Source organism: Marmota marmota, unplaced genomic scaffold (genome assembly GCF_001458135.2).
Source record: "Marmota marmota marmota unplaced genomic scaffold, marMar, whole genome shotgun sequence".
NCBI lineage: Eukaryota > Metazoa > Chordata > Mammalia > Rodentia > Sciuridae > Marmota > Marmota marmota.
This window is the reverse complement of record NW_025999977.1, coordinates 23165800-23190379: the sequence shown is the minus strand read 5'-3', so window position 1 is coordinate 23190379 and position 24580 is coordinate 23165800. Positions and strand designations below refer to the sequence as shown.

General features: G+C 53.6%; 1 protein-coding gene across 13 annotated transcripts in view; it reads left to right on the top strand.

Moving 5' to 3' along the window:
* Positions 1 to 24580, top strand: part of Ttc7a (tetratricopeptide repeat domain 7A) — a 110790-nt gene that overhangs the window by 61505 nt on the left and 24705 nt on the right. For all 13 annotated transcript variants that reach the window (XR_007348080.1, XM_048804433.1, XM_048804432.1 and 10 more), the window contains 4 exons: positions 3796 to 3913; positions 5172 to 5229; positions 6480 to 6552; positions 10313 to 10473. Coding sequence is in view for 12 of the 13 variants with exons in the window: in XM_048804433.1 (XP_048660390.1) it covers positions 3796 to 3913; positions 5172 to 5229; positions 6480 to 6552; positions 10313 to 10473 (410 nt within the window). In the remaining variant the exon portion in view is untranslated. The remainder of the gene's footprint in view (positions 1 to 3795; positions 3914 to 5171; positions 5230 to 6479; positions 6553 to 10312; positions 10474 to 24580) is intronic.

The window sequence follows — 24580 nt, the reverse complement described above, 5'->3', positions numbered from 1 at the left end:
CAGAGGAGGCTGTGGAGTGGAAACGCGGGTGTGCTCACCTCAGGAAGGTATGCGATGCATCTCCCACAGGGGACACCCTGAGGGGCCGTGGGTGTGGCAGAAAGCGCTGGGGTTCGAGTCCCCGCCTACCCACACTTCACTAGCTTGTGGCTTTGAAGCAGTCATTTACTTCCCAGGGCCTCAGTTTCCTCATCTGTAATCTGAGAACTGTCACATCCGCTGTGACGGGGAGGCTGTGAACATGAGCGGAGACGGAGCCTGTCCCTGCCTCACGCTGCTGGTCCCTGGCAAATGCTCAGCCCCTTCAAGAGCAGGCACTCAGAAAGGATGCACCTTGACATTTTTGCCTTCATTTTTCAAATTTAGGGGTGGGCAGAGCCAGGAAGACGGATTAAGTGTTGACGAGGCAGGGAGAAGCGAGCACCAGCTCTCCTGCCACCACCTTATAGAAATGAGAAAGTGTCTTCTCCTCCCAGGAAGGAAAAAGTGGGTTTTCCACAGAGCAGTGACCAGTAGGCTCCGGGTCCTGTGGGAAGGAACTAAGAAGAAACTGGAGGTCTCTTTAAACAGAGCCCCGCAGGCCCAGAAATGGGCTTTGTCTAGTCCCCAGGAAGAGGGGAGACTCCCAGGGTGAAACCTCTTTGGCCTGCTGCAGAGAGAAGTCAGCCCAGGAAGAGCAAGGCGGTCAGCCAGGAGCGCTGGAGAGAGGAGAACTTGCAAGATCGCAGGGAACCTTTCCTTTACTCATGAAAGCAGAGTATCAAAGCATTAGACCCTTCAGTTCATTCTTTTTTCTAAAGTGTCAGGAGAAAAATAAAAAGCTACAGAAGGCAGCCGAGGTCAGGGGTCCTGCATGACCTAGGCTCTTTCCGTGCCTAGGTCATGCAGGCTCCCTGTGCCTCAGAACCTCCAGCTGTTCCAACAGGTGGCCATGGTGCTGTGACGTTGCAGGGTGGGGGTGGGGGGCTCGGTCTCCGTAGAACCACAGGACCTTCTCAAGGGTTTTTTTTTGACAAGGTTATGTGTCTGCCCTGGGTACAAGAGCATTGCATCATGGGGGAGGAAGGTTGGCAGGAACACTGGAGACTCCTCACCGGGAAGTATCATGACCAGCAGGCAGGACCCAGAGCCACGCCTGAGCTGTCGCAGAAGCAGTGTTCCCCACAGAGCTGACAGTTGTTAACTTTGGAGGCTGGGGGAGGAAGTGTCTGGAGTTTGGGAAGTACACCTGAGGCACCAAGCAGAGAAGACCAGGGCAGGTGGCAGAAGCTCAGGCACCTGGCAGCTCACACTGTAGGGTTAGAACAGCATTTTGCAGACCGCACAGGTGGGGAGACCTGTTCATGGGCTGTGGGCTAGAACACTTAAAAAATTAAAATAGACTCCCAGGATAGGATGGGAAATATTCCAGTGCATAATCCACGGAGGGGGTGAATTTTGTGACAATGACTGGGTCTACTGATTATGGAATGTGTGTCCTGGACCAGGGTGGGGTCAGAGAACTTGAACAACCTGGCAGAGCAGACTGAGCAGGGCTTCAGAGTCACCAGCTTATCCTTGTGTGGTCACTCCTCCAAACTAAGGGTCAGGCCAAGAGACTGTAATGTCCCCTCTCTGGATTCTAGAGGGCCTTTGATGTCACTTCCTAATTTGTCAGTGAGATCATGTGTATGTACAATATATATATATATATATATATATACACACACACACACACACATATATATATACACATATATACATATATACATGAATGCATAGTTGTATTCATATTTTGTGTGTGTGTGTTTGTGTGTAAATAATACTGGTTTGGGAATGTAGCCCATAGTAGAGCAGCCTAGCATGTATGAGGCGCTGGGTTTAATATCACACATACACACAATCAGTAAATAGATAGATAGATAAATAGATAGATAGGCAAATGAATGCTTACTACAAAATTGTATTTGCTATCTGGTCACATACTGCCCTGAGCATTACCATGTGACCCATTCGGTCCTCCCAGCAGCCCCCTGAGTGACACTGCTGTTATCTTCATTATACATAAGCGGGGAACTGAGGCACAGCAAGAGCAAGTGACCAAACCATGACTCAAGTCCTGACAGCATGGCCCCACTGCTTTGTCCTTGTCACCGGGCTGCCCTGCCTCTTTGCAGAAAGCTAATTGGCAAGTGAGCTGGCTTGGGGTTGAACGTAATTCTAGCAGGACAGAGCGAAAGTTGGCAGAGTCAGCGTCCAGGGATTCAGGACCCCACTCTTGCTAGTTGAAGGGACTTAAGTGTTATAAAGCATTTCATTTTTAGTTCTTGCTGCGACAGCATTGTACTCTTTGGCTAGCTAGTTAGAGCACCTACAGATGCGGTGTGCTGTTGAATTGTGTATTGTTTGTTTTAATAGAATTAATAATAATATTTTCCTTTATAAGCACTGCAGTGACTGCACATGCAGAAAGCCTGTTTTGTGGGGTGGCAGTAGAAATCACAATAGCATCGGCCGTGTAGGAACATGGTACATGGCAGCCTTGTGAATTTTATCTCCTTCCTTTCTGCACAATGGTCCCTCTGCTCTTTCAGGGGTGTTTGTTTTACTTTGGTTTTGATTTTTAGTTTTGCGCAGAGCTTACCAAAACTGTGCCCAACTCATCTCTCCGTGGCTAATGGTTTCTGTCTCAGGATCCTAATTCCAAACTCTAGGGACAGAGACTCCACCAGATGTGGCCAGTGGTTAAGCCACAGGACACAGAGCTGCCTCTCTTCTGCTGGGGCTGGACCTAAGCAGGGACAGGGCAGGGGCAGCTCTGGCTGTGGTGCCAAAAGCAGCTCAAAAAGTGTGAGTCTGGTCTCCCAGTTGGCTGACTTTGCAAGCCCCTGACTGGGGGAGACACCTGTGGTCAGGGGATGTTGACGTGGGTGGCACTAGAGGGCTTGGGTGTGATATGTTCTGCCCCTTGCTGTGGGCTGGCATGAATCTCAGGGACGGAGGGAGCATCTCTGCCCTCTCTGGAAGCTCATTTTCTCAGATATGGGAACACAGACATGCCGCTGTGGGAGCGAGGAAGTGTTTCTTGGAGGCGTGTAGGCAAGAGTGGGCATGCAGTAGCCCCTGGCTGTGATGTGCCCTGCCACCTCAGCCTCTGTTGTGGTGGGTGCCCCAGGGTGTCCATGAGGCCTGTCTCATGGACTCTCTCTTCATCTATGGGTATGTGATGGTCTGTGCATGTGTGACCCCTGCTAGTTGGTCCTTTTCCAACTTGAACAGTCCCCCTGCTGTGTGAGGGACAAAAACAGCCCTAGGCCTTTTTCCACTGCTCAGGGATGGAGCAGGCCCTGGACTTAGCCGGAGTGGCAGCCTGCCTGCCCTGTGGGGCTGCATGTCCAGCATGCCTAGCCCTGGCTCCCCTGTGTCTGCAGAGCAGGGCAGGCGCAGAGGCCACACAGGCAAGGAAGCAGCACTGACGGGCCTGCCTTGGGTTCCTGCTCCTGGCAGAGCAAGCTTTGGGGAGCCAGATCTCTGGGGCAAGGGAAGCTTCTCCCAGGGAGAGATGGCATCCTGTGACCTTGAGCACAAGCCCCCTTGGAGGGGGAACAGGTCCAGAGAGTCACTCTCCAGTAAAGGAAACCGCCAGTTCTTCTGCTCAATGCTTGTGTGGCCTGGACAAGCCTCCTGATCTCTAGTCATGGGGCCCATATGTGAGGAATCGCTGTTCTCGTCTGCACAGCAGCGTCCCAGGCTTGTGACTGTGTGTTGCCTGTCATGTCCAGAGCCCTCCCCTGACTCTACCTCTCCTCTCCACAGCTGGAGGAGGCCGAGCACTTTGCCAAGGTGGTGGTCAGCCTCGGTGAGGAAGCTGGGGATTTCCTCCCCAAGGGCTACCTGGCCCTGGGTCTCACCTACAGCCTGCAGGCCACTGACGGTGAGTGCCAGGCCCTGTGAGAGGACATCTCAGGCTTCCTAACTGCCTCCAAGGTGTGCTATCCCACCAGTACCCCCACTGCACCACTCCCCACAGACACTATTCACATTCTTCTGCATGGCACACGCACACGCGCACACACACACGTGCACAGATACACACCTCTCAGTTCCATTTCCACTCTTTGGTTCAGACCGCCTTCATACCCAGCTCTTCCCACACTCCAGTTCTTCCCACCTTTTAGGCCCTGCCCCAGCTCCAACAAAGCCCAGTCTGATCTCCGTGGAGCTTCTGGTACTTTCTATCTGTGGTGCCCGGTATCAGCCCTCCACCCCATGGTGCCTTCATTCTGGTTCTCACAGACTGCTGTGATCTTCTGAGGTCTTTTAAATCCCCCATCACATATGGCATGGTGCCAGGCATACATCAGGTGCTTCATAAGTACTCGTGCTTAGTTGATAGGTTCCACTCCTTCCTGCCCAGGCCTGGTGCTCTCTCCCTAGTGCCAACTTTCCCCCATTGATCAGGCAGCTACCCTCCTGTTCTTGCAGCATGAAGGGAAGGGAGTAACAGACCCCTCCCCAGGCCTAACCTGGACTGGGATCTACCTTCACCCACCTCTCCCTAGTGCCAGGCTGTGGGAACAGGGCTGTGCACACTTGACCTCAGAGGCCCTGCGCAGCCTGGCTTGTCCAAAGAAGAGAAGAAGCTGCCTACGAGAGCCTAGTGCAGAGCCAGCTCCTACTGCTCAAGGCATGTGGCTGCAATGTCTTCAGGCCTCTGTGCCCCCCGCATGGTCTAGAGGGATTCCTCAGTCCCTTGGTCACAGTAGGTTTTGATCAAAAGAGCTCCTAGCCTTCGACCCTGTCCTGGTAGGGACTGTTCCTGAAGCTTTCAAGGTGAGGAGCTCTGGTGGCTCTCAGTGCAGACCCTGGGATGGGGCCTGCACAGTCATGCTCACACCACACCAAGGCTCAGGACACCTGCCCTGCTGTGTGTAAAGTTGGATGCAGTTCACCAGAAAGGTGCTCAGCTTGGGGTTCCGTCAGCAGCGTGGTGGGCAGGGAAGCCCACCACAGGCAGTGACCTTTCTCAAGGCTTTTGAGAGTCAAGTTGGTCCAGGGGGCAGAGAAGCCAATGGAGTAGAAGGAACCTCTGTGCCAAGAAATGTGCTAGGAGGCCAGGGCAGCAGAGAGCATCATCAGGGCTGCTGGCCTTCGAGGCCCCTGATGTCTCAGAATCCATCTGTCTCCTACAGCCACCCTGAAGTCCAAGAAAGATGAATTGCACCGGAAGGCACTGCAGACGCTGGAGAGGTGAGGAGATGTCCGCTGGCCCCAGGGGCCCTTTGGGGTATTCTTCCCCTCCATGTTTACCTCTGAGGTGTTCACCCTTATGAAATGGAGGTTTCTATTTCCACTTTATGGATGAAGAAACTAAAACTCTGGGAGGTGACACAGCAAGCAGGGTCAGGCCATGGGGGGTTGAGTACGCAGCGAGCCCTGCCCTCAGCTCCAGGCCTCTGGCCTTCAGTGCTGGTGGAGCCCCGGGGTCAGCTAGGAGCTGGGACTATGGCAGCTACTAGGCTCAGCCCCTGGGGCTCGGGGCTCTAAAATGGAATAATAGCACACTGCTGGGTGACAGTTACACGAGATGAAGCAGGAAGTGCATCTGGTTGCCATCTCCTACCTTTATCAGAGAGTCAGGAATGGTGATCGTCTCCTTTCAGGCTCTCCCAGCCACCTCACGTCTGTGAGGACCTCCCATCTTCCCGCAGCCCTCGCAGAGATTTCCTAGCAGCCTGGGGTCAGGGGACAGAGACGACCCTCTCCCAGGAGCTCTGCTGCCTCAGGCCCACCCTTGCCCAGCCCCTCCTCTGCACCACAGCCCCACCCACCTGTCTCCCTCCTCCCTCCTTCCTCTGCCCTCTCCTGCATCTTCTCCCTCTGAGCCTCTGTGTATCCTGCTCCCTCCTGAGCACTGAGGTGGCTGTGTTGTTGGCTAGGGCCCTGCTGGGCCTCCACTTGCCAGCTTTGTTGGAACATCTGTCCCCCTCTGGGCAGATTATACCCCTACCCAGGGATGCAGCTCCAGGGGGTTCTGGAGCTCCAGGAATGGGAGACTCTTCCCCACCAGCTCTTCATTCTTGCCAGAGAGGCCATTCTAGGTCCTCCACCCTCAGGGAGCCTCTGTCCTTCTGAAGAGAGGTGGGAGGCTCTGGCCAGCTGACAGATGCTCAGAGGCGAAGGCCAGGCTGCTGGGTATGGATATACACACTCTCTCCCCTCCCTCTGTTCACTCAGGTCTGTCACCTCAGGGCCACATTGCAGATGGTCCCTACCTCAGCTAGTGCCAGCCCTCCAGAGCAGCTGTCCCTGCTTTGGGGACTTCTGCCTAAGCCATCATCTTCCGACTGGATGTGCCTCCAAGACAGGGCCTGGCCGAATCCCCCATCCCCACTGTGTTGGCCCACAGCGCTCGGCTTAGGGTTGGCAAGCTGGGGTCCGGCTCATATGCTATTGCTCAATCATTGATGACTGACTTGTCACTTCCTCTCCCCATACAGAGCCCTGGAGCTGGCACCTGGTGACCCCCAGGTCATCCTTTATGTCTCCCTGCAGCTGGCCCTCGTCCGACAGGTGGGTTGTCACAGTTCCTAGGCCCCAGATCCCTGGGGGGTGCTGATCCCTTCCTGGCCATTCTGCTTACTAGCTGTGTGACCCTCTGCAAGTGACTGGGCCTCTTTAAGCCTCTGTGTTCTTATCTGTTGTGAGCACCTTTGTGCCCCTCCTTGGAGAGTCCTAGTGAGGATGAAGTCAGTTAATGGGGTACAGCCCTGGCCCATGGGGAGCAGAGAGGAAGGGAGCATCTCTTGCCCTCACTTACCTTACAACATTTCAGTCTTCTGAGGTGATGAGTGATCACAATAGCATTTGCTTGTGTCCTGCCTCCCGCCAACCTTTCCCTGAGAGTCTGGGGGAATGTGGCACCTGGAGCAGTTTCCGGGTGGGCTTTCTATGTTACCCAAAGCCTTTCCCTGAGCCTCGGCCTTGGCTTCTGGGACCCTTAGGGGCCTCCTGTCAGCCAACTGCCTTCACCATGCTGGGAGCACCGCCACCACCTGCAGCTCTTCAGGTGGACCTACCTTTCCCCAAGCTAGCAGCTGAGCTGTGAGCTGTCAAGAGGACACTGGCTATCTAGGCACGTCCCCATCCCAAGCCCTGGAGAATCTCCCTTGCCTCACACACACTACAGACTGGTGCTCTGGGAACACATGTGGCCTCCAAAGCAGGACCTCTCTGGTGGCCTTGGCCTACTGCATATGGACCGTGACACCCACTGACTGCTCAGGCACCGCAGACAAGCCCGTTTTCCAACAGCTCTCGTCTCCTGTGCCTCCGGGAAGCAGGCCGAGCTCCAGACTGCTGGAGCGATGGACTCGGGTCTCCAGTACAAAGCTCTCCCTGCCCCAGTTAAGAAAACCGTGGTCCATCCAGGGATGGGCATGGCACCTCATTCCTGGCCAGGAGGCTGGTCTTGCTGTCGTGCCTGGACATCGGTAGTTGAGTGGGCTTTTTCTCCTACTCCAGGGTGGTGGGGTTCTGTACTGTCTGCCTGCATCACCCTCCCCTGGAATATGTGTTGGCCTGGCTCTTCTTGTCACTGCATGATGGTTCTCATTATTGGAATCTCTTCCTTCTCACCCCATGCCTGGACCCTTTTCTTGGGTCCAGTGACCTGTCACTGTCACTCTGAGTCCTTCTGTCTCCCTCTCTCTGTCCTTCTGTCTCAACCATTTTCTCCCCTCGGCCCTGCCGTCATTCCTGCTGTCCTCCGCTGCTTTTCTCGCTTCCTCTTTTATCCCCTCCCCCGTGACTCACCCCGTCCCTCCTCCACCTCCACTCTGTGCCCACGCTCCTGACTTCCAGGCCTTGAACCAGGCACTGGGTCCTTCTGTGTCTGTCTCCAAGAGCATCACTCTCCTCCCAGGAACACAGATGGAAAGATACCTGAGACTGCTTTATTTTTAGCCTTCTGTAAAAGAACCTGGTGCTTTTCTTGCCAATCAAGTTAATGATAAACCTTTGGTGATGCATTTTTTAATCTCCTTAATTATTCACTCATCTCAGATGAATAGGGCCCATCCTTCAAGAGAGATGGCCAGCCAGGCCATTGTGGCCTGGTGCCTAGTTTCCCTGGGGACTCCGGGTCTCATCAGCCTCAGGGGTTTGAGGGCCTCTGAGTGGACTCTAAGCCAGAGCCCTTACCCGCCTGATTCTCTGAGGCTTAGAGCCGTCCCATCCTGCCCAGAGCATGTCTTCCTGCTCCAACAGTGATGTTTAGGGACATGGGTGCCTAGCCCAGAGTAATGGGGTGTGTTGTGGCAGAATTACCTTGGCAGGAACAGCCTTGGGGAGGCACAGATAAGCCAAAGTGGTAGCCACAGTGATCAAGGGGGTAACAGAGCCTCATGCTAAGAGTTGCAACTGGATGAAGCAGCAGTTGGAGGCGGGGTAGAGGAGGTTTGTGTGTCCTGGGGAACTGGGCCAGGATGGAGGTACCGACATTTGGGAGGTGAGGAGGACATAGTAGTTAGCTGGATGCCTGCCACAACCCTGGTCCATCTGGCTGGCCTTGACCTGGGAAGAGCTGAGTGTGGGCCTTTGGCTCACCCAGCAGGGGCTTTAGCAGCTTGTTGGAGGCCCGGCTCTGTTGCTAAATAGCTCCACAGGGCTGGACCTCTTAGGGTGAGGACATTTGAAAAGATCAAGGGATGGAAGATAAACATGCATTTTCATTTGCAGAGTTAGTTCATTTAACCTTTCTGAAGTAAGGCATGTGCCTAACTTGCAGATAAGGAAACTGAATTCAGAGAGACCGGAGCTCCAGGATATGGCTAGAACCATTTTTCCCCCCAAATTCACAAATACTGCTCTTTCTGCAACACACCAACAAGCCCAAAAGAGCGTGATCAGTGGATTCAGATGGCACTGCCCCAGCCAGGACTGGAGCAGTAGGCTCGCATGTGTTTGCTAAGAAGGAGGAGATGGTGTAAGGGGCGCAGGTCACATGAAATTGTTCGAGAGCTGCCGCAGGCACCAGGATGATGGGCATCTTTTGAAGAAGACTGTTTACATTGGTGACTGCCAGAATTCTTTTTACTCCTTGATGTTTGTGGAAACTTTGCCCAGCCCCTGCCAAGGGTGTACAGGCCTGGCACGTGGGTGGGGGTTGGGAGGAGCTTTGCTCCCTGACTGAGCAGCAGATGGGTGCAGATACTAAGAGGTGGAATGGGATGCAGGAGATGAGCCTGCAGATGAACCTTGGAACCGACCTGGGGAGTGTTGTACTGAGAATGATTTCTTCAGGAGAGGGGAGTTCCCGGATCCAACCACATCCTCCCCAAGGCCAGCTAGAAGCAGGGATCCATCCTGGCAAGGCAGTGGCAGGCAGGCATATGGTCTTAGCCCTGCACAGTCTCCCTTTGGGTGTGCTAGGAAGTTAACCCCACGACCCTGTTGCTACTTGCAGATGGGGCATGACCACAGCTGCAAATCATGAGTCCCTCAGCAGCTAGATCTGGTAGGGTGTTAGGGTCCCACTCAGATAGGACAGTAGAAGTTGCCCTTCCCCGCTGTACCTGCCTCTCCTCACCAATAGGCCTCCCAGAGCCACCAGGGCCTGGCCTCTTTCACATAGAGCTCCAAGAAGAGAAGCAAATCATGGGAATCATGTGGCCCTGGGTGTCTCCACTGTCTTCCAGAAGACCATGGGCCGAGTTCACAGCATTCCTGGGGACATCTGCAAGGGGCTTCCCAGACCCTCCACGTGACTTTCTTCACCCTGCATGATCTGGCCTCCTTCAGTCTTACTTCTGTATAGAACCAGGCTTGATAATCATTTATTGAGTCATAAAACAAAACACAAGACTAGAATCTGGCTAGGCCCCCCCAATGCCCGCATTAGAAAGCAGTCTCCCTCTCTTCTCCCACTAACCTCAGCTGCATCCTTGCCTTAGGTCAGCTTTTCTCCTGTCTGGAACACCCCCTTTCTATCGCTTTATGCTGAGAACCCCGTTTCCATCGGCTGACCCCCGTTGTCAGAGCTCTAGGAAAGGGCTTCTGCACCTGATCAGGCTGCCTCTTCCTAGAACTTCCACACTTCCATTTAGGAAGTGCTTCCCAGTGTCTACCAAAATCCTTCATGCTGCACCATGAACCTGCTGCCCTCTACTCCCCACAGGGACAGCAGGTCCCTCCTTGATGGGCTATCTTGGGGACGTGTTTTCTTGTTGTACCATCCCCATCCCCCAAGGCCCAGGGCTCGCTCACTTCTTGGCTGACACCTGGCCCCCAGAGCCTTGGGGAAGGTCCCTAAGCTGGCCATTTGCTTTGGCAGATCTCTAGTGCCATGGAGCAGCTGCAGGAGGCGCTGCTGGTGTGCAGGGACAATGCCAACGCACTCCACCTGCTGGCACTGCTCTTCTCCGCCCAGAAGCACCACCAGCATGCCCTGGATGTCATCAACATGGCCATCACCGAGTACCCTGAGAACTTCAAGTGAGTTCCCTGGGGACCCTGTCTGGTGGGGGGTGACTGGCCACTGGCAAAGGCACCTGTGCACACACACACACATCCTTATTGCCAGCCACGCACATGGAGTAAGCTCCTATTGCATGCATGCTCCCAGGTGGAGACAGGGTGTAGGGCGGTCAGTGACCCTGGGGCTCTGTACTGGGGTGCCACACAGGGACTAGTGAGCCTGTGCTGCTGCTCAACTTTGGGGGGCAGGGACCGTGGACATGCAGAAGAGGGTGTGGCGCGTTGGACTGCAGGTGTACCGCTCAGGTGCTTCCACCCGCCCCACTCTGCATGAGCATCCTCGGGGCATGTGACTTAATCATGACCCTCATACAACCAGCCAAGGATGGGATTCTATCACTGGCAGAGCTGGCAGAGGCCAAAGGAGCCATTCCCCTGCCTCCAAGCAGCCATTCCACCAGCCATTCACTTGGCCCAGGCAGTGGTGGGTGGGGCAGGACTAGTTCTTCCTACCCTCACCTATAACACAGGAACTACTGCCACCAAACCAGAACATGGGAACAAAAGCCACTCAGCTGAGGCAGGAGCCTGGCTGCTCTGTGGGAGGAAACCAGGGAGAAGACATCTTTTGATTTCTGCTTTCTTCCCCTCAGGGACAGGTGACACAGGGTATAATAGTCTTTGTTTCTCTGAATCCTATAATCCCAGAATGAGGGGCCCCTGAGCTCCCTGACTCCCACCCTGTTCCACCTTGGGGACTGAAGGAAGGCCATTTAGAACCAACCTGAAGCTGTCCCACTGTAGACAGCCAGGAGGAAGCTGGGGTCCTGGTCACCCTGGTCACTGTGACTCATGCTGGCAGTATCAACGAGAATTGGCAATGTTATGGAGAATTAGGGAAAATCAGTGGAATCCTTGGGTACTTCAGTGGTTATGGGTGATAAGGGAAAACGCAGTGTCCCAGCCTGGGAGGTTCTCCTCACAGGGAGACCTGGGCTTCCACCTCTGTCCTATCAGAAACAGGGCTGACCACAGGGGTCATGCTTGGCCTTTCCAGCATCCCTGGCCTCCTTCTGAGAACACTGCAGGTGATTTCACTTGTGGCCTCTGCCAGGGTGCTGAGGACTGCTGTGGATGGGGTCCTCCTCACCAAGGCCTCTAAAGAGTGGTACCCGAGCCAAGCATCACAGTGGGCCTTGTGAAGAGGGGCCCACCATGAATGAGGCCCAGGGCTGTCAATGCCTTGCCAGTTAGCCTGCTCTTCAGTCTCAGGATCCTGGAGTCTTGCTCTGCCTACCCTCATCCAGATGGACCCCCACCTGCAGGACCCAGGTGGGTCCCAGCTGCTCACAGGTGTGAGTAGAGCATGTGGCCATCTCAACAAAGGCCCATCCTTGTGTTTAAGGGATGGCCCTGAGTCTGAGCCTTGACCCAGCTTTTGAGAAACTGGTAAAATTCTGATCACGTCACTTTATAAGGCAGGTCACTTAGGGGATTCTAAAACCCAGATAAATCCGTTTGGACAAGGGATTAGACACCTTATCTCAGTTAATGGCAAATATTATACAGCAATATAGGCTGATAACATTTATGGGTTTTTTAAAATTTATTTATAATGAAAATACACAAAGACAAAGTTTCTCCAATCCTAGTGCTGCTACCTTTCTCTTTCCAACTCCATCCTCACACCCGTCTACCAGGCCCTGACTCACTGTGGCTGGTGTGCATGTGATCCGTGTGCCTGTGCCTGTGTGTACCTGCACTAGCATGTGTATGTCTGTGTGTGCATTCACTCTTGTCAGTTAGGCCTCAGTGGAGACAGAAATGGCTAAGAAGATTTAGAATCCTCTTGGGGGGGTGGGGGGTGGAGGCAGCGTGGTGGCACACACCTGTAATCCCAGCAGCTCAGGAGGCTGGGGCAGGAGGATCACAAGTTCAAGGCCAGCCTTGGCAACTTAACAAGACTCTCTCTCAAAATAAAATTAAAAGAGCTGAGGGCGTAGCTCAGGGGCAGAGTGCTTGCTTGCCTAGCTTGTTCAAGGCCCTGGGTTCAATCCCCAGTATAAAAACAAAAACAAAACAAAATAAACAGAATCTTAGGGTGAGAAAGGGGAAGAGACTCCTCAGCAACCCCTGGGGCTGGGCCGTGTGCACCACAGATGCCAGGCAAGGCTCAAGGCAAACAATATTTTATCAGCAAGTCCTTTTCCAAGTGAATCTCACACGGAAACTGAGAATATGAAGCAGACAGCTCTCTGACAGGGCTTCAGGAAGACTCAGAGCTGGCCCAGGAGGCCTGCCTTGCACCCTAGTTCCAGCAAAGGAGGCCTTTCCATTCCAGCTGCAGGTGGGCAGGTGGCTCAGTGTGTCTTCCTAACTTCTGAATTGAGTGCTCCAGCAGGCACCCCCTCCCCGTCACGTGACCACCTCCCCGGGTTGAAAGTCTGAAGTCCAAGCTGTGTGAGGTGCAGCAGTGCATGGGGTCTCTCAGTGTGGGGACCATCCCTCTGCCCGCCCTCAGCGTCCCTGGCCCACCTCGGGCAGGTGCCTCCTGCAGGCACCACTTCCTCCACTTTCCTGGGCTCTGGGTTGGGCTGGGAAGGCTCGGCTTCCTCAGGGCAGGGTGGGAGCCCCGCTGCTGCCCTTCCCCAGCTGCATTCTTCACCACCTTCCTCCCACCCCACCAGGACACGCCCCCTCACTCTGAGTGTGTCTTCATGGGCAGAGGGTCCTGGCCTTGAGCTTGCTGCTTCCTGGGGACATGAGTGAGGGCTGCGCTTGCGTGCATGTGGGGAGATGGATTTCATCAGATTCTTAGAGGGGCCTTGCCACAGAAAGGTGGAGGAGCTCTGGTGCAGACAGATGGCTGCTGTCAGTGTGCAGCCCGAATCCTGGGCTTCCCCGCACCCCCAGCAGTGTGCCCGCTTGTGCAGGCGGGAGCCTTAAGGGGGCAGCCTCTGCCGTGGGAACAACTCACCCATACAGAGGACGCACTGTGACTGACTCAGGGGCATCAGGAACTCAGGGGGCCGAGACCCTGCATCCCCTTTCGTTCCCTGTAGTGTGCAGAGCAGCGTGCTGCAGGGCCGCCCCCGAGTTGCACCCCGCCTCTGCCCATCTGCTCAGGGGTCAGCAGGGGAGGAGAAGCCGTTTTTTATCTTGAGCCACTCGGAGCCCCTCCTCTGCCAGACCAGGAGGAGCTCTGTTTTCATCTGAGCCAGTCCTTAAAGGGTACAAAATAGGCTGAGGTGTAGCTCAGTGGTAGAGTGAGTGCTTGCTTTGTCATGTGTGAGGCCCTGGGTTCCATCCCCAGCACTGGAGAAAAAACTCTAACTGGAAAAAAATATATAGGGCTTTCCGGCCTCCAGAACTGTGAGAGAATAAACCTCTTCCATTAAAAAAAAAAATACATATATATATATGTGTTTTAAATATATGTACACGTGTATATGTGTGGCTGGGGAAGCTGCCTTCCTTCCACCTCTGTTGAGTGACCATAAGGTAATGACCATGTCACTTTGCAAATAAGTCATTCTGTTCCTCACAGCAGAAACCCCAGAGTACAGAAACCCAGGGATTAGCAGGAAATGTCATTGAGTCCATTACGGGTCAGGGATCTCTGCAAAATGTCATTGCTCCTGGATTGACACCGAGTCCTGCTCCTCCAGCTGCTCCCTGCACTGGGAACAAGCACAGTGGCTCCAGCTGTTGCCAAGATAGTTAATTAAACAACTGGTCCAGTAAAATATCACTCGGCAAAACAACATGAACCAAACCTCCTCAGCCCTGACCTCACTGTTGCCAACAAACTCTGTTTTCAGGGGACATTCACAGGCCTATGGTGGTCTCTCTTCTACCAAACACAGGCACAGCTGTCTGGGGGTTGACGCCTCCTAGAACTTGTCTTTCCTGCAGCAACCATCAGAGCAGCAGGTGCCAGAGCCTGCCCCAGGGAGGGGAGAAGTGGCAGGCCAGTGTTGGCATGGGCGCTTTGCCTGTCATTGTTTGAGAGAAGCCTGGTGCAGGGGAGGAAGCCAGTGGGTAGATGGACCCCCGTCCACTAGAGATTATCCTCGTGTGAGAGCCATAATGAGGTCCCTGCCCTTGAGTTAGCTCTGTCACTTGCCCATGCCACCTGCAGCAACTTGCTTTTTGAAAAGTCAGTCAACATCGGTCCTGGCTTCCTGGGGTCTGCTTTGAGACTCAAACTAAAGGAGGTCATGTAGCTGATGGACAGCCGTGCCTGAGGTGGCAGTGTGGAGGGTCGAGGGGCTGCCCACAGAGTCACACTGGTATCTGGGACCTGAGGGCAGCAGTGGGTGCAGGGACCAGGAGTTGGAGTAAGGAGGTGGTGCCCTGTGGGTCCTTCCCAGGAGGCCAGCTCTGGGAAGAGCGTTGTAATGTCACCCCCTCCCATACAGCCAGCGTCAACCTCCCAGAGCAAAACCTAGCTTTCGTAGAGTCGAACTTTAGAAAATCCTTCAGAATTCAGGGATTAGAAAGCGAAGCAAAGAGGATCTTTATTTCCATGCTGCGGGATGACCTTTAGTTAGTAGAGCTCAGGTTTAAAAAGGCAGGAACGTGACGAGGCAGAGACTGATGGCCCCTCAGGGACAGTGTGAACCTGGCACGATGGGAACCAGACACCCGGGGCGGCTTCCTGAAATCCTGTGGGCTTCCGACTAAGCCCTGGACACATGTGCTGGCCAGGCTGTCCCTGACCACCAGCCAGGAGGCCCAGGCCTTCAGGGGGCAGCAGTGTCCCTGTTTGGAATGTGAGAAGCTCCTGCCATCCCTGGAGATGCCTTTCTTCTAATTTGGGGTGGGGGAGGCAGCTGGGCGACTGGCCAGGGAGGGGCACGGATATGGGGTCAAGGGGAACAGGTCACTGATAAGCGTCCTTCCTAAAGCCATGGCACTGTCAGGCAATGGTTTTAGGTAACAGATTCTTTGCGCTTTAGTCAGACCCTTGTAGTGAAGGTCACCATAGCAACCAAACAAAGTTCCCGGACTAATGATGGGAGCTTTCCAATAACCAGCCTGTCAGTCACTGTTCCCACCCAGCCCTGGAAGCCTGCCAGGCCGGCTACGAAGGCCCAAGCCATACCTAGATCAGCAATGGAGCAAATGGTTTTTCTTCCCGCTCCACAAGGGGCAAAACCGCATCCTCCCACCCTCCAAGCCTCAGTTGGTCAGAGTAGGTCCTCCTAGGAGTTCCTGCTGGCCCAGACCCGGTCCTAAGGGAGTTGGAAAATCCTGGGGGAAGGTATGTCATAGCCCCAGAAGGCCCTTCCCATCAGGGGAACAATATGGCCCTCTCCACAAGCCTGAGCTCGCTTGGGGTAAACAAATGAACCGCCCAAGCCATCTGCCCCAGGAAACCTAGATTGTTTTGGAAAATGTTTGAGCTGATAACTAGGCATTAGCCAAGGCGGACCTCGCCTGGATCCAGTTCAGGCTGAAGCTGAGCTGAGCCTCTAGGGCACTTCTCTCATCCACCTGACCTGCCTCACCTATTTTCTCAGATTGCTGGCGACAAATTTCTTGTGGCGCATTCCACAGAGCAGAAAGGATCAGAGTCCTGGGGCTTCTGTTTTCTGCCTTAAACCCAGTGTGTTTGATTGTCCTTATTAAGGACTTGTAGTACATCAAAAGGATGCTTAAAATACCAACACTCCAGCGAGGGGGTTGGAATCAAAGGTATTAGTACAAACAGTTTATCACTTTTGCTGGGTTCATGAAACCTGTTTGGCTGCCCCAGCGGGCCTGAGGCGGACACCAGCCACGGGATGAACTTGCCGGCCAGGGGGGCTGAGGGAAGTGTTAAGCCAGGCGTAATCACTGGCAGCATGGGATCCTTCCCAAAGGTCAGTTCCTCCTCAGCTAAGCTAGGTTGACATTCAGCATTTCCCCTCATCAGTTGTCCCATGAGCACCTCTGATCTCACTTTGTGTCCCGCCTATGAATCGTAAGGTACAGCCCTGGGTCTCCAAGTAGTGGGCAGCTTACATTTGACCTTAGAAGATAGATGACATGGGTTGTTTTGTTTGTCTCGGGAAGAGAGGAAGGAAGACAGATATTTGCAGGTTTTTCTCAAAGGAATTCTACATTTGTCTTCAAAAAGGGGGTTTTAGCCCTTGGCTTCTGATGCTCGTTGATCTCCCTGTTATAGCCTGGGCCTAGGACACATGGTTGTCTGTAGCAGAGACAAAGTCTATCTGCCCCTGGAAGAGGGCCCTGCCCACAAAGCAGGGCTGATCTCCTCAGCAGGGAGAGGTCTTCAAGTACATGAAGGTCTCAATGAGTAGAAGTGACAGACGGAGAGCAAGGCCATACCTGCTGGGAACCTACCTTTGTTCTACATGAGGGCCTTTCTAGAAGGTCTTCTGCCCAGAATGGTTATGAAAAGGCTCTGTGTGGTTTACATTCAATCCTGCCAAGGTCATGAATTTATGTCTAGGGAGCATCTAGAAGTAACTGGAGGTGGTCCACAGCAGAGGGAAGCTGAGCCCAGAGGCCAAGGGGATCAGCCATCGGTCAGCACAGAACACAGCTGAGAATGGTGTGCCCAGGCTGGGGGCCACCCTCAGGGCAACCTGCTTGCTCACCAGGTAGAGGAGGCCTTTGAAGGAAGGAAGAGCTACTTCAGAAAGTAGATGTTTTTTCAGACCCTTGCTTTTTAAAGGGTCTCAGTCAGATCATGTTAAATGAATCAACTAAGAAGTGGAGAATCATCAGGAGCCTTCAAAGACTGAGGGACATGAGTCAGCGGGGCCCAGTGCCCACGTCTGTCATCCCATCTATATGAGAAGCTGAAGTAGAAGGATCACAAGTTCAAGGCCAGCCAAGGCAACTTGACAAGACCCTGCCTCAAACTAAAAAATAAAAAGATCTGGGATGTAACTCAGTGGTAGAGAGCCATTGGTTCACTCCCCAGTACCAAAAAAAGAAAGAAAGAAAAAATTAGGAGACATGGATCTGTGGAATCCTCCAATTCCCAGGGGAAAGGAATCTCTGCCTTAGGGTTCAGAGCTGCTAAAAGGGGTCCCTCCTGTGTTGGGGATCAGTCTCTGGGAAGGTAATTTAGCTGGAATGACCTTCCCTCTTTCAGGGAGGCCCCTGGTCCTGTTGAGAGTCCCTGTAAAAATCACACCCTTGAAAGAGCTGTGTGAGTTAAATTAGGCTCCCACCCTCGTGGAGTTTTTCCCAGAGCCAGGGAATTTGGAGGAATCTGGGAGACCTGTGTGGCTCAACGTGTCCCTGGCATCCTAGCCCACCCGCTGAGATCCAGGTGATCAGAAGCTGAAGGGGGCCAGGGGCAGGCTGGGGAGGGCTTGCTCCTCTCCTTCCCCCCACCATCCTGTCACATGGGTGGGGCCACTGTGCCGGGCCAGGTGACAGCATGTCCCCACTCCAAGCCTTTATCCTTGCCCTTCCAGTCCCCCTGACCCTGCCCAGGTGCCCTCCTCACCCCACTGCATCCAGATCTCGCTGGTTGTCTGGGACTCTCCCAGGCCCCACTTTGTTCTCAGAACCTTCGAGCTCCAAAGCCGAGCCACTCAATGGAGTGACCGATGTGTTTTGGTTTTTTGTTGTTGTTGTTTCCTAATTGCTTCTGATGAGTTTGAAAGCCCCTTTCAGGCAGGGACTGTGACCTCTCCTCTGTCGACTACCCCCACCACTGGGAACCCAGGGCTGGGCACCCTGCGCACCTCTGGAGACCCTCAGACTGGTAGACTAGGAGAGTTGTGTTGGGGTTTTTTTGGAAGGAAAGAGGGGAACACATGAGGATTTTGGCATCTCGCAGGCCTCCCCCTGTTTGTTGTGGTTTGGTTTGATGTCTCTTGGTTGGTCTGTACAATACTCCTGTTATAAAGGTGAGAAGCTAGTGGAAGAGCTGGGTGATATCTCAAAATCAAATGGCGGATGAGTGGCAGAGTAGGGACTAGAACCCAAGGAGCTGATGGCTGGACAGCCACCATCGTGAACCCTGAGCACCCGACTGCAGCAGGACACCCCGTGCTTGCTAAACAAAAACTCACTGTGAGTTCATGTGAATTCCCACATGGATTCACATGATCCTCTCAGGGGTAGGAACTATTGTTATTCCCATTTTACAGATGAGGAAACAGGTGCAGAAGGGCTAAGTTTGCAACTGTGTGTAATAGGAGCTGAGTAAATGAGAGTGACAGGACAGACAGGAGTCGGACCCTTCATGAAGTGCCAGCCTCTTGGCTGGGCCTTTTATGTGTGTGTTATTTTCACACAGCCATCTTCAGGCAAATAGAATCTGTCCTTCCCGTTTTACAAACAAGAACTTTAATAAGTTTAAGTGAGTGAAGTGCTAAGCCACTCAGTGAGACTCTGTCTCTAAATAATATACAAAATAGGGCTAGGGATGTGGCCCAGTGGTCCAGTGCCCCTGAATTCAATCCCTGGTGCCCCAAACCACCCCCACCCCCACCCCAAAAAAGAAGTAGTTAAGTGAGCCAGGCGTAATGGCGTATACCTATAATCCCAGCGGTTTAGGAGACTGAGGCAGGAGGATCATATCAATTTAGCAAGGCCCTAAGCGACTCAGTGAGACCCTGTCTCTAAATAAAATACAAAAAAGGACTGGGGATGTGGCTCAGTGGTTAAGCACCCCTGGGTTCAAGCCCCAGTAACAAAAAGGAGGGAAAAAAAAAAAAGTTCAAGTGACTTGTCCCAGGTAACATGGTTAGAAGAAGGGACACGTGCATCACCAGATGGGGGCCCCTTGCTGTGCACAGATACTGGCCTCCTGGCCAAAGAGTTATTTGCAGAGGCGTGGCCACCTGACTCAGAGAATAGCCTGCTTTTTCACTCAATTATGTGTTTTCTATAAAAATAGAACTCTTCATTAAAACAGCCCGGCTAAGCCATCAGTTGGAATTACTAATTACTGTCCTTTAAAGAGATAATACCCCCTTTTGTGCATTCACCACACCTGCCACCACCCTTGGCCTCATCTCAGAGGGCTCCCAGGATGGCCAGGAGCCAGGGGCAGCAGGAAGAGGCACCCAAGGCCCTGAGAGCACAGCTGGGGCCAGTGGGGCCAGGGAGAAGGGAGCATCCCCCAGCTGCTCTGCAGCACACTTCCTCATAGTTGCTCTAGTCCTGGGAACACCCACAGCTTTCCAGGCCTGCAGAAGTCCTCGTGACTCAGCTTCCTGCTTCCGTGCTTCAGCACTGGTTGAGTGGTGTGAAGGAAAGGCAGTGGGGATATAAAGATAGAATGACTTGGTCCCTGCCCAGACAAACACAGGACCTGCTAGGAAGACGGGTCTGAGAATGACAGCTACTTTTTCTCAAGGGGTAACTATATCCCGGACAATGGCCTCATAGGCTCTCCTTCCTCCCATTCTCCCAACGACCTCCTGGGCTATTTCGTTGCCCTCCCTGCTTTGCACGTGAAAATTATGTTCAGAGAGGTTGTGGCACTTTTAGCAAGTGGCAGAGCCTGGAAGTATATAGGATCTCAACATACGTCCTCCTGTTTAGCAGGGAGTGAGCTAGGGACCCGAGGTGGCTGCCGCAGGCCTGCCACAGTTACCAAGTTCGAGAGTTTATTGCACGTGCTGAGTAATCCTAGGGAGCTGCTTTCAGGATCCCCCCACCCACAAGAGTGGACAGCCATGATGAGCAGCTGGAAAGGGAACACAGGAAGGGGCACAGGATTGGAACCCCAGGTCAGGAGATGGAGACATTGACCTCTGACCCTAAGTCAGTGCTTGCTAAACCAGAAATGTCACAAAAATATCCCCTCTTTGTAAAATAATTTTTAAAAGCTTTTGGACTAACCGTGCTCATCCAAAAATCTTTTCTCTTTATGGCAGTGAAGGAAATTGTTTGCCTTTGCCTCAAATGGGAAGGGCTCCAAGCCTTAATCCTTTTGACAAATAATTAGCAGCTTGATCCTGCCCCAGGAGTGCAGGCCAGGGAGGGCCAGGGAGAGAGGGAGGATAGGAGGCGAATGCCAACATCCTCAGCCCCTGGCCAGAGCAGTTGAAAAGATGGGCAAAGCTAGTGACCGGTGATAATAACCAATTTATACCAGGGAGCAGAGACACTGACTTCTCCTGGGGAGGAGGACGGCGGAGACTGACTCGTCTGTGGGGCGGAGCCGTTTCACAGTTCAGCAGGGGCTGGCTCTGCTCAGGTCAGCTGAGCACCTGTCTGTGACCCCCACCCAGGAGCTAAAGGGTATGGGTGATGTGGCAGGTCCCTGTCCTCAAGCAGATCACAGTGGTAGCTGAGGGTGGCAGTTCAGCTAGTGTCAGAGGGAGTCTGAACCCCCCGCTTGGGAGATCTGGAGTGGGCCGCTGAGGGCTCTGGCAGACACTCAGGAGAAATGAGCTCTTTGACAGTGAGCAGGCTTCTCTCTGCACTGAGCCTCCCTGCTGGGATCAGGGCGCACTTGCCACAAGATTTAGACAGGGCCACAGAGTGGAGTGGCGGGAATGAGGAGACTCAGGACCCAGCAGCGGGACAGTGTGTTTACACTGGCCCTGGCTCCTTCCCTCCCCAGAGAGAACACTCACTTTCACATCAGCCTTCAGAGGCCGAGGGCATGGCAAGGGCCTGAGCCTTAAAAGACCTCAGTGTCCCTTCCACATGGTCTTCCTCCACTTTCATAAACAGGAAAGTGCTTGCAAGAGAGCATCACAGCCGAAAGCACTTTGCCCGGGACTTGGTCCTGGAGCCATGGGGAGGACCTCCTGCCCGACTGACCAGGTGGGAAGCTCAGGGGCTTTCTTTTTGTTTTTTTTAATATTCATATTTTTAGTTGTAGTTGGACACAATATCTTTATTTTATTTTATTTGTTTTTATGTGGTGCTGAGGATCGAACCCAGGGCCTCACACGTGCTAGGCAAGCGCTCTACCGCTGAGCCAAAACCCCAGTCCTCTGGGGCTTTCTTAAGCTTTCTGAGGCACCCGGCCTGGAACCCTGGTCTGCCAATGTGGGAGGCCTGCAGTTCAAAGCGGGCATCCCTTCCCAAGCATCGGGCAGGCCCATGTTGGAGAGTTGAGGGCTGCTGTGGGGTTTCTCCGCTGCTGCTCATAGGTGACCAAGGTTCAGCCTCATGGGGGCCTGTAGTCAGCTGCCTTCACTCCTGTTTTACAGATGTGGAACGTGTGACCTGCCCATCTGGGTGGCCGCAGAGCCAGGACTTTGGCATGGGTTTCTGACTCCTCAGCCAGTGTCTCTTCACTCTGAGTGACATTGCAGTGCAGGGTTTGAGGACAATAATGTAACTTTGGAGCTGTTACTGTGGGCTGCTTGGAGGCTTTTGACTTCTCTGTTGTAGACTTTGCTTCTAAAATTTCTCCTGGAATGGCTCTTGTCTGAGTGCCCGTATATTGGAGGGTCGCTAGATTACAGAATGCCCATCTTAGAGACCCTCCTTAGTTATACTTTTAGCCTCACTCTATGACTGTCTCTTGGGATAAAGATCTCTCTTCCAAGTAGGAGGAGACAGATCCCTGCACACCATCTCGGGAGCGTGCTATTCATCATAGGCCCTGTCTTGTGTGTAGTGAAACTTGGCTTGTGGACTGTTTGGATTGAAATTGGTGGTGCTCTGCGTCAGCTGTGTGAGTCCAGCCCACACTAAAACGTGAGGAGTCAAGTGATCAGACTCCAGCTCTAGGCAGACACTGGGTGCTCAGCACAGGGGCTGGGCACTGCAAAGCACCACAGATCCCTGTCCCACAGGTACGCACCCTCCAGGTGGGCATGCCTGGAAGACAATGAGAGAGAAAAATTAAGTGCTAACTGAATGCAGTCCCCAGGCTCTTAGAGAAAGGGAAGGTGGTCATTTGAGGCCTTCTAAGAGGACTGGGATTAAAATAGGGTTTTGGTTTTGGTTTTTAAATCTCAGAGTCCCTTGTTCAGGGTTGTCTTAGACTCCTTCTGTATTAAGACAGATAAGGAGGAGCTGCTGCTTGAAGAGGGTGGAGAGCCTGACTTGCCCACTCTGCCTCTGTCACCTGGGAAGCCCCGTGTTCTAATAAGACTATGGCCATAGCTCTAACTGCCTGGTGGGTGACTCTTAACTGTTTATTGGGTGACACCCAAAAGTGTCACCTACCAAACATCATGGCACTCCAGGGTGCTCTCTGGAAAACTGGGCCCAGAATATGTACGTGGATGGCAGCCACCCATCCCAGTGGATGGGAGGGGAAGGGAACTTGTGTCCCAAGGCTGGGTTTGGTTGTCTTAGAGCCAGAGTGGAATGGATTGCTGGTCCCTGTCCCCTACGGGACAAGAGCTCAGCAGTGAATTGGAAGCAAGCCAGCAGGTGTGCACACATCCAAGCCACACCCATAGTGAAGGCTGTCCTGGAGGCGGGGTCTACAGCCCCCAAGGGGATACACAAAGAAAGTCAGAGGGTACCATCTGGATAGGAGCTGGCCGGATGTCTGAGGGGGAAGGGTGACTCCCAGCAGAGGCCACGACGTGGAGCATAGCACACACAAGTCCCAGAGCCTGTGCCGAGGCTCAGGGAGCTGCTGACTCCCATGTGAGGAGTCCAAGGTCATTGTAGGAGGAGGGGCCAAAGGGAATGGAAGGTGGAGCCAAGCTGGAAGGCCTCGATGTGCCCTCAGAGAAGCTTAGGCTGGTGGCACAGACAGTGGCAGGGCTTGGTGAAGTAGGTCCCTTTGGCAGCTCAGCTACCAGACCAAGGAAGTCTCTTTGGAGCTAATCTGGAGCCTCAGTATGCGGGAGTGAAAAGCAGACGAGAGGGTGGCTGTTGGAGCCCGTGCCTGGCCCGGAGAGGATGTGGTTGGGTTGAGAAATTCCACTCGGGGTCACTCATGCTAATGGAATGTCAGCGGCGATTGGGGGTGCAGCCTGTGTTGATAGAAGCTGCCGCGCTGACAGCTCAGCTTTCCACCCCTTCTGTGCCAGGCACGTGGTGCAGACAGGTCTGCCAGGGACCCATCCTTCCCTCGGGTGCAGGAGCAGGCGTGGGAAGAGGGCTCTGGAAGAAAGAAGCTTCTAGGGAGATGTGTGGGTGGCGGAGAGTGCGGGAATGCTGCATGGCCTGTCTGCCCAGGAACTGTCCCAGCCTAGCCCAGGTCCTGTTGAAGTCACCTGCCCAGGGAAGTTGCTGTGGCTGCCCAAGGGGAGGTGTGGTCTGGGCCTGGGCCTGAGCCAGGGAGGGGCTTTCCCTCCTCAGCCTGTAGGACACAGAAGTCTGCTCCAACCTTCCCCTTCTTCCTCCTCACCCCAAACCTCTCTCCCCGACTCCAGCCACATCCCACCCCACCCTCCTTTTCATCCAACACCAGCTCCAGCAAGACCCCTTCTCTTTTCTTTTTCTGCGCTGAGTCTGAGCCAAAAATACAGCATCTGGTTCTCTGGACAGTTTGACATTTTTAGCACTGTAATTATTACCTTGAAGACAGAATTTGTGTCTTCTACTTCATATTTCCCAAAACAAAGGCACCTAGAGCGGGGCCCCTTGAAAGTCTGGGAAAGAAAAATGGGGCAGCAGGGTCAGTTCTCCCCAACAGCTGCCCACAGGATGCCAAGAGCTGTTCTTTGGGGATGTGCCCATAGGGAGGCTACAATATGAAAACCCCGGGTTCTGCCCTCAGGACCCCAGAGGCCAGTGGCTGGTCATGAGTTAATGTTCAGAAAGGGTACCAAAGATTGGGGAAAGTTTCAAAGTCAGACTTGGGAGGTGGATGAAAATGGAGAGGAGAGGCCATGTCGGGGACCCGTGTCCAGGGACAGGAAAAGCATCTTTGAGGAGAAGTGAGGAAAAAAATAATACATGCCAGAACCCCAAACTCTTCTTCCAAAAGGACAATGGGGAAACATTTCACCCCCGCTCCTTCTCTATCAACAACTCACAGTCTAAGATGAGGTGAGAAGAAAGGCTCAGAATGAGCCATGGAGCCCTGGCCTCATTGCAGAGGAAGAGGAGGCCAAGACCCCAATTGAGGGGGTGGGTGGGAGGGCCAGCACCCAGAGGGAGGCCAGCCTTCCCTGGTAGGGCTGCCCCTTCTGCAGCCTGGAGCTCTGGGGCGCAGGCGCTCCATGCACCACCGGGGTAGGGCTGTGCTTCTGCAGGGGTGTGATCAAATTCCAGC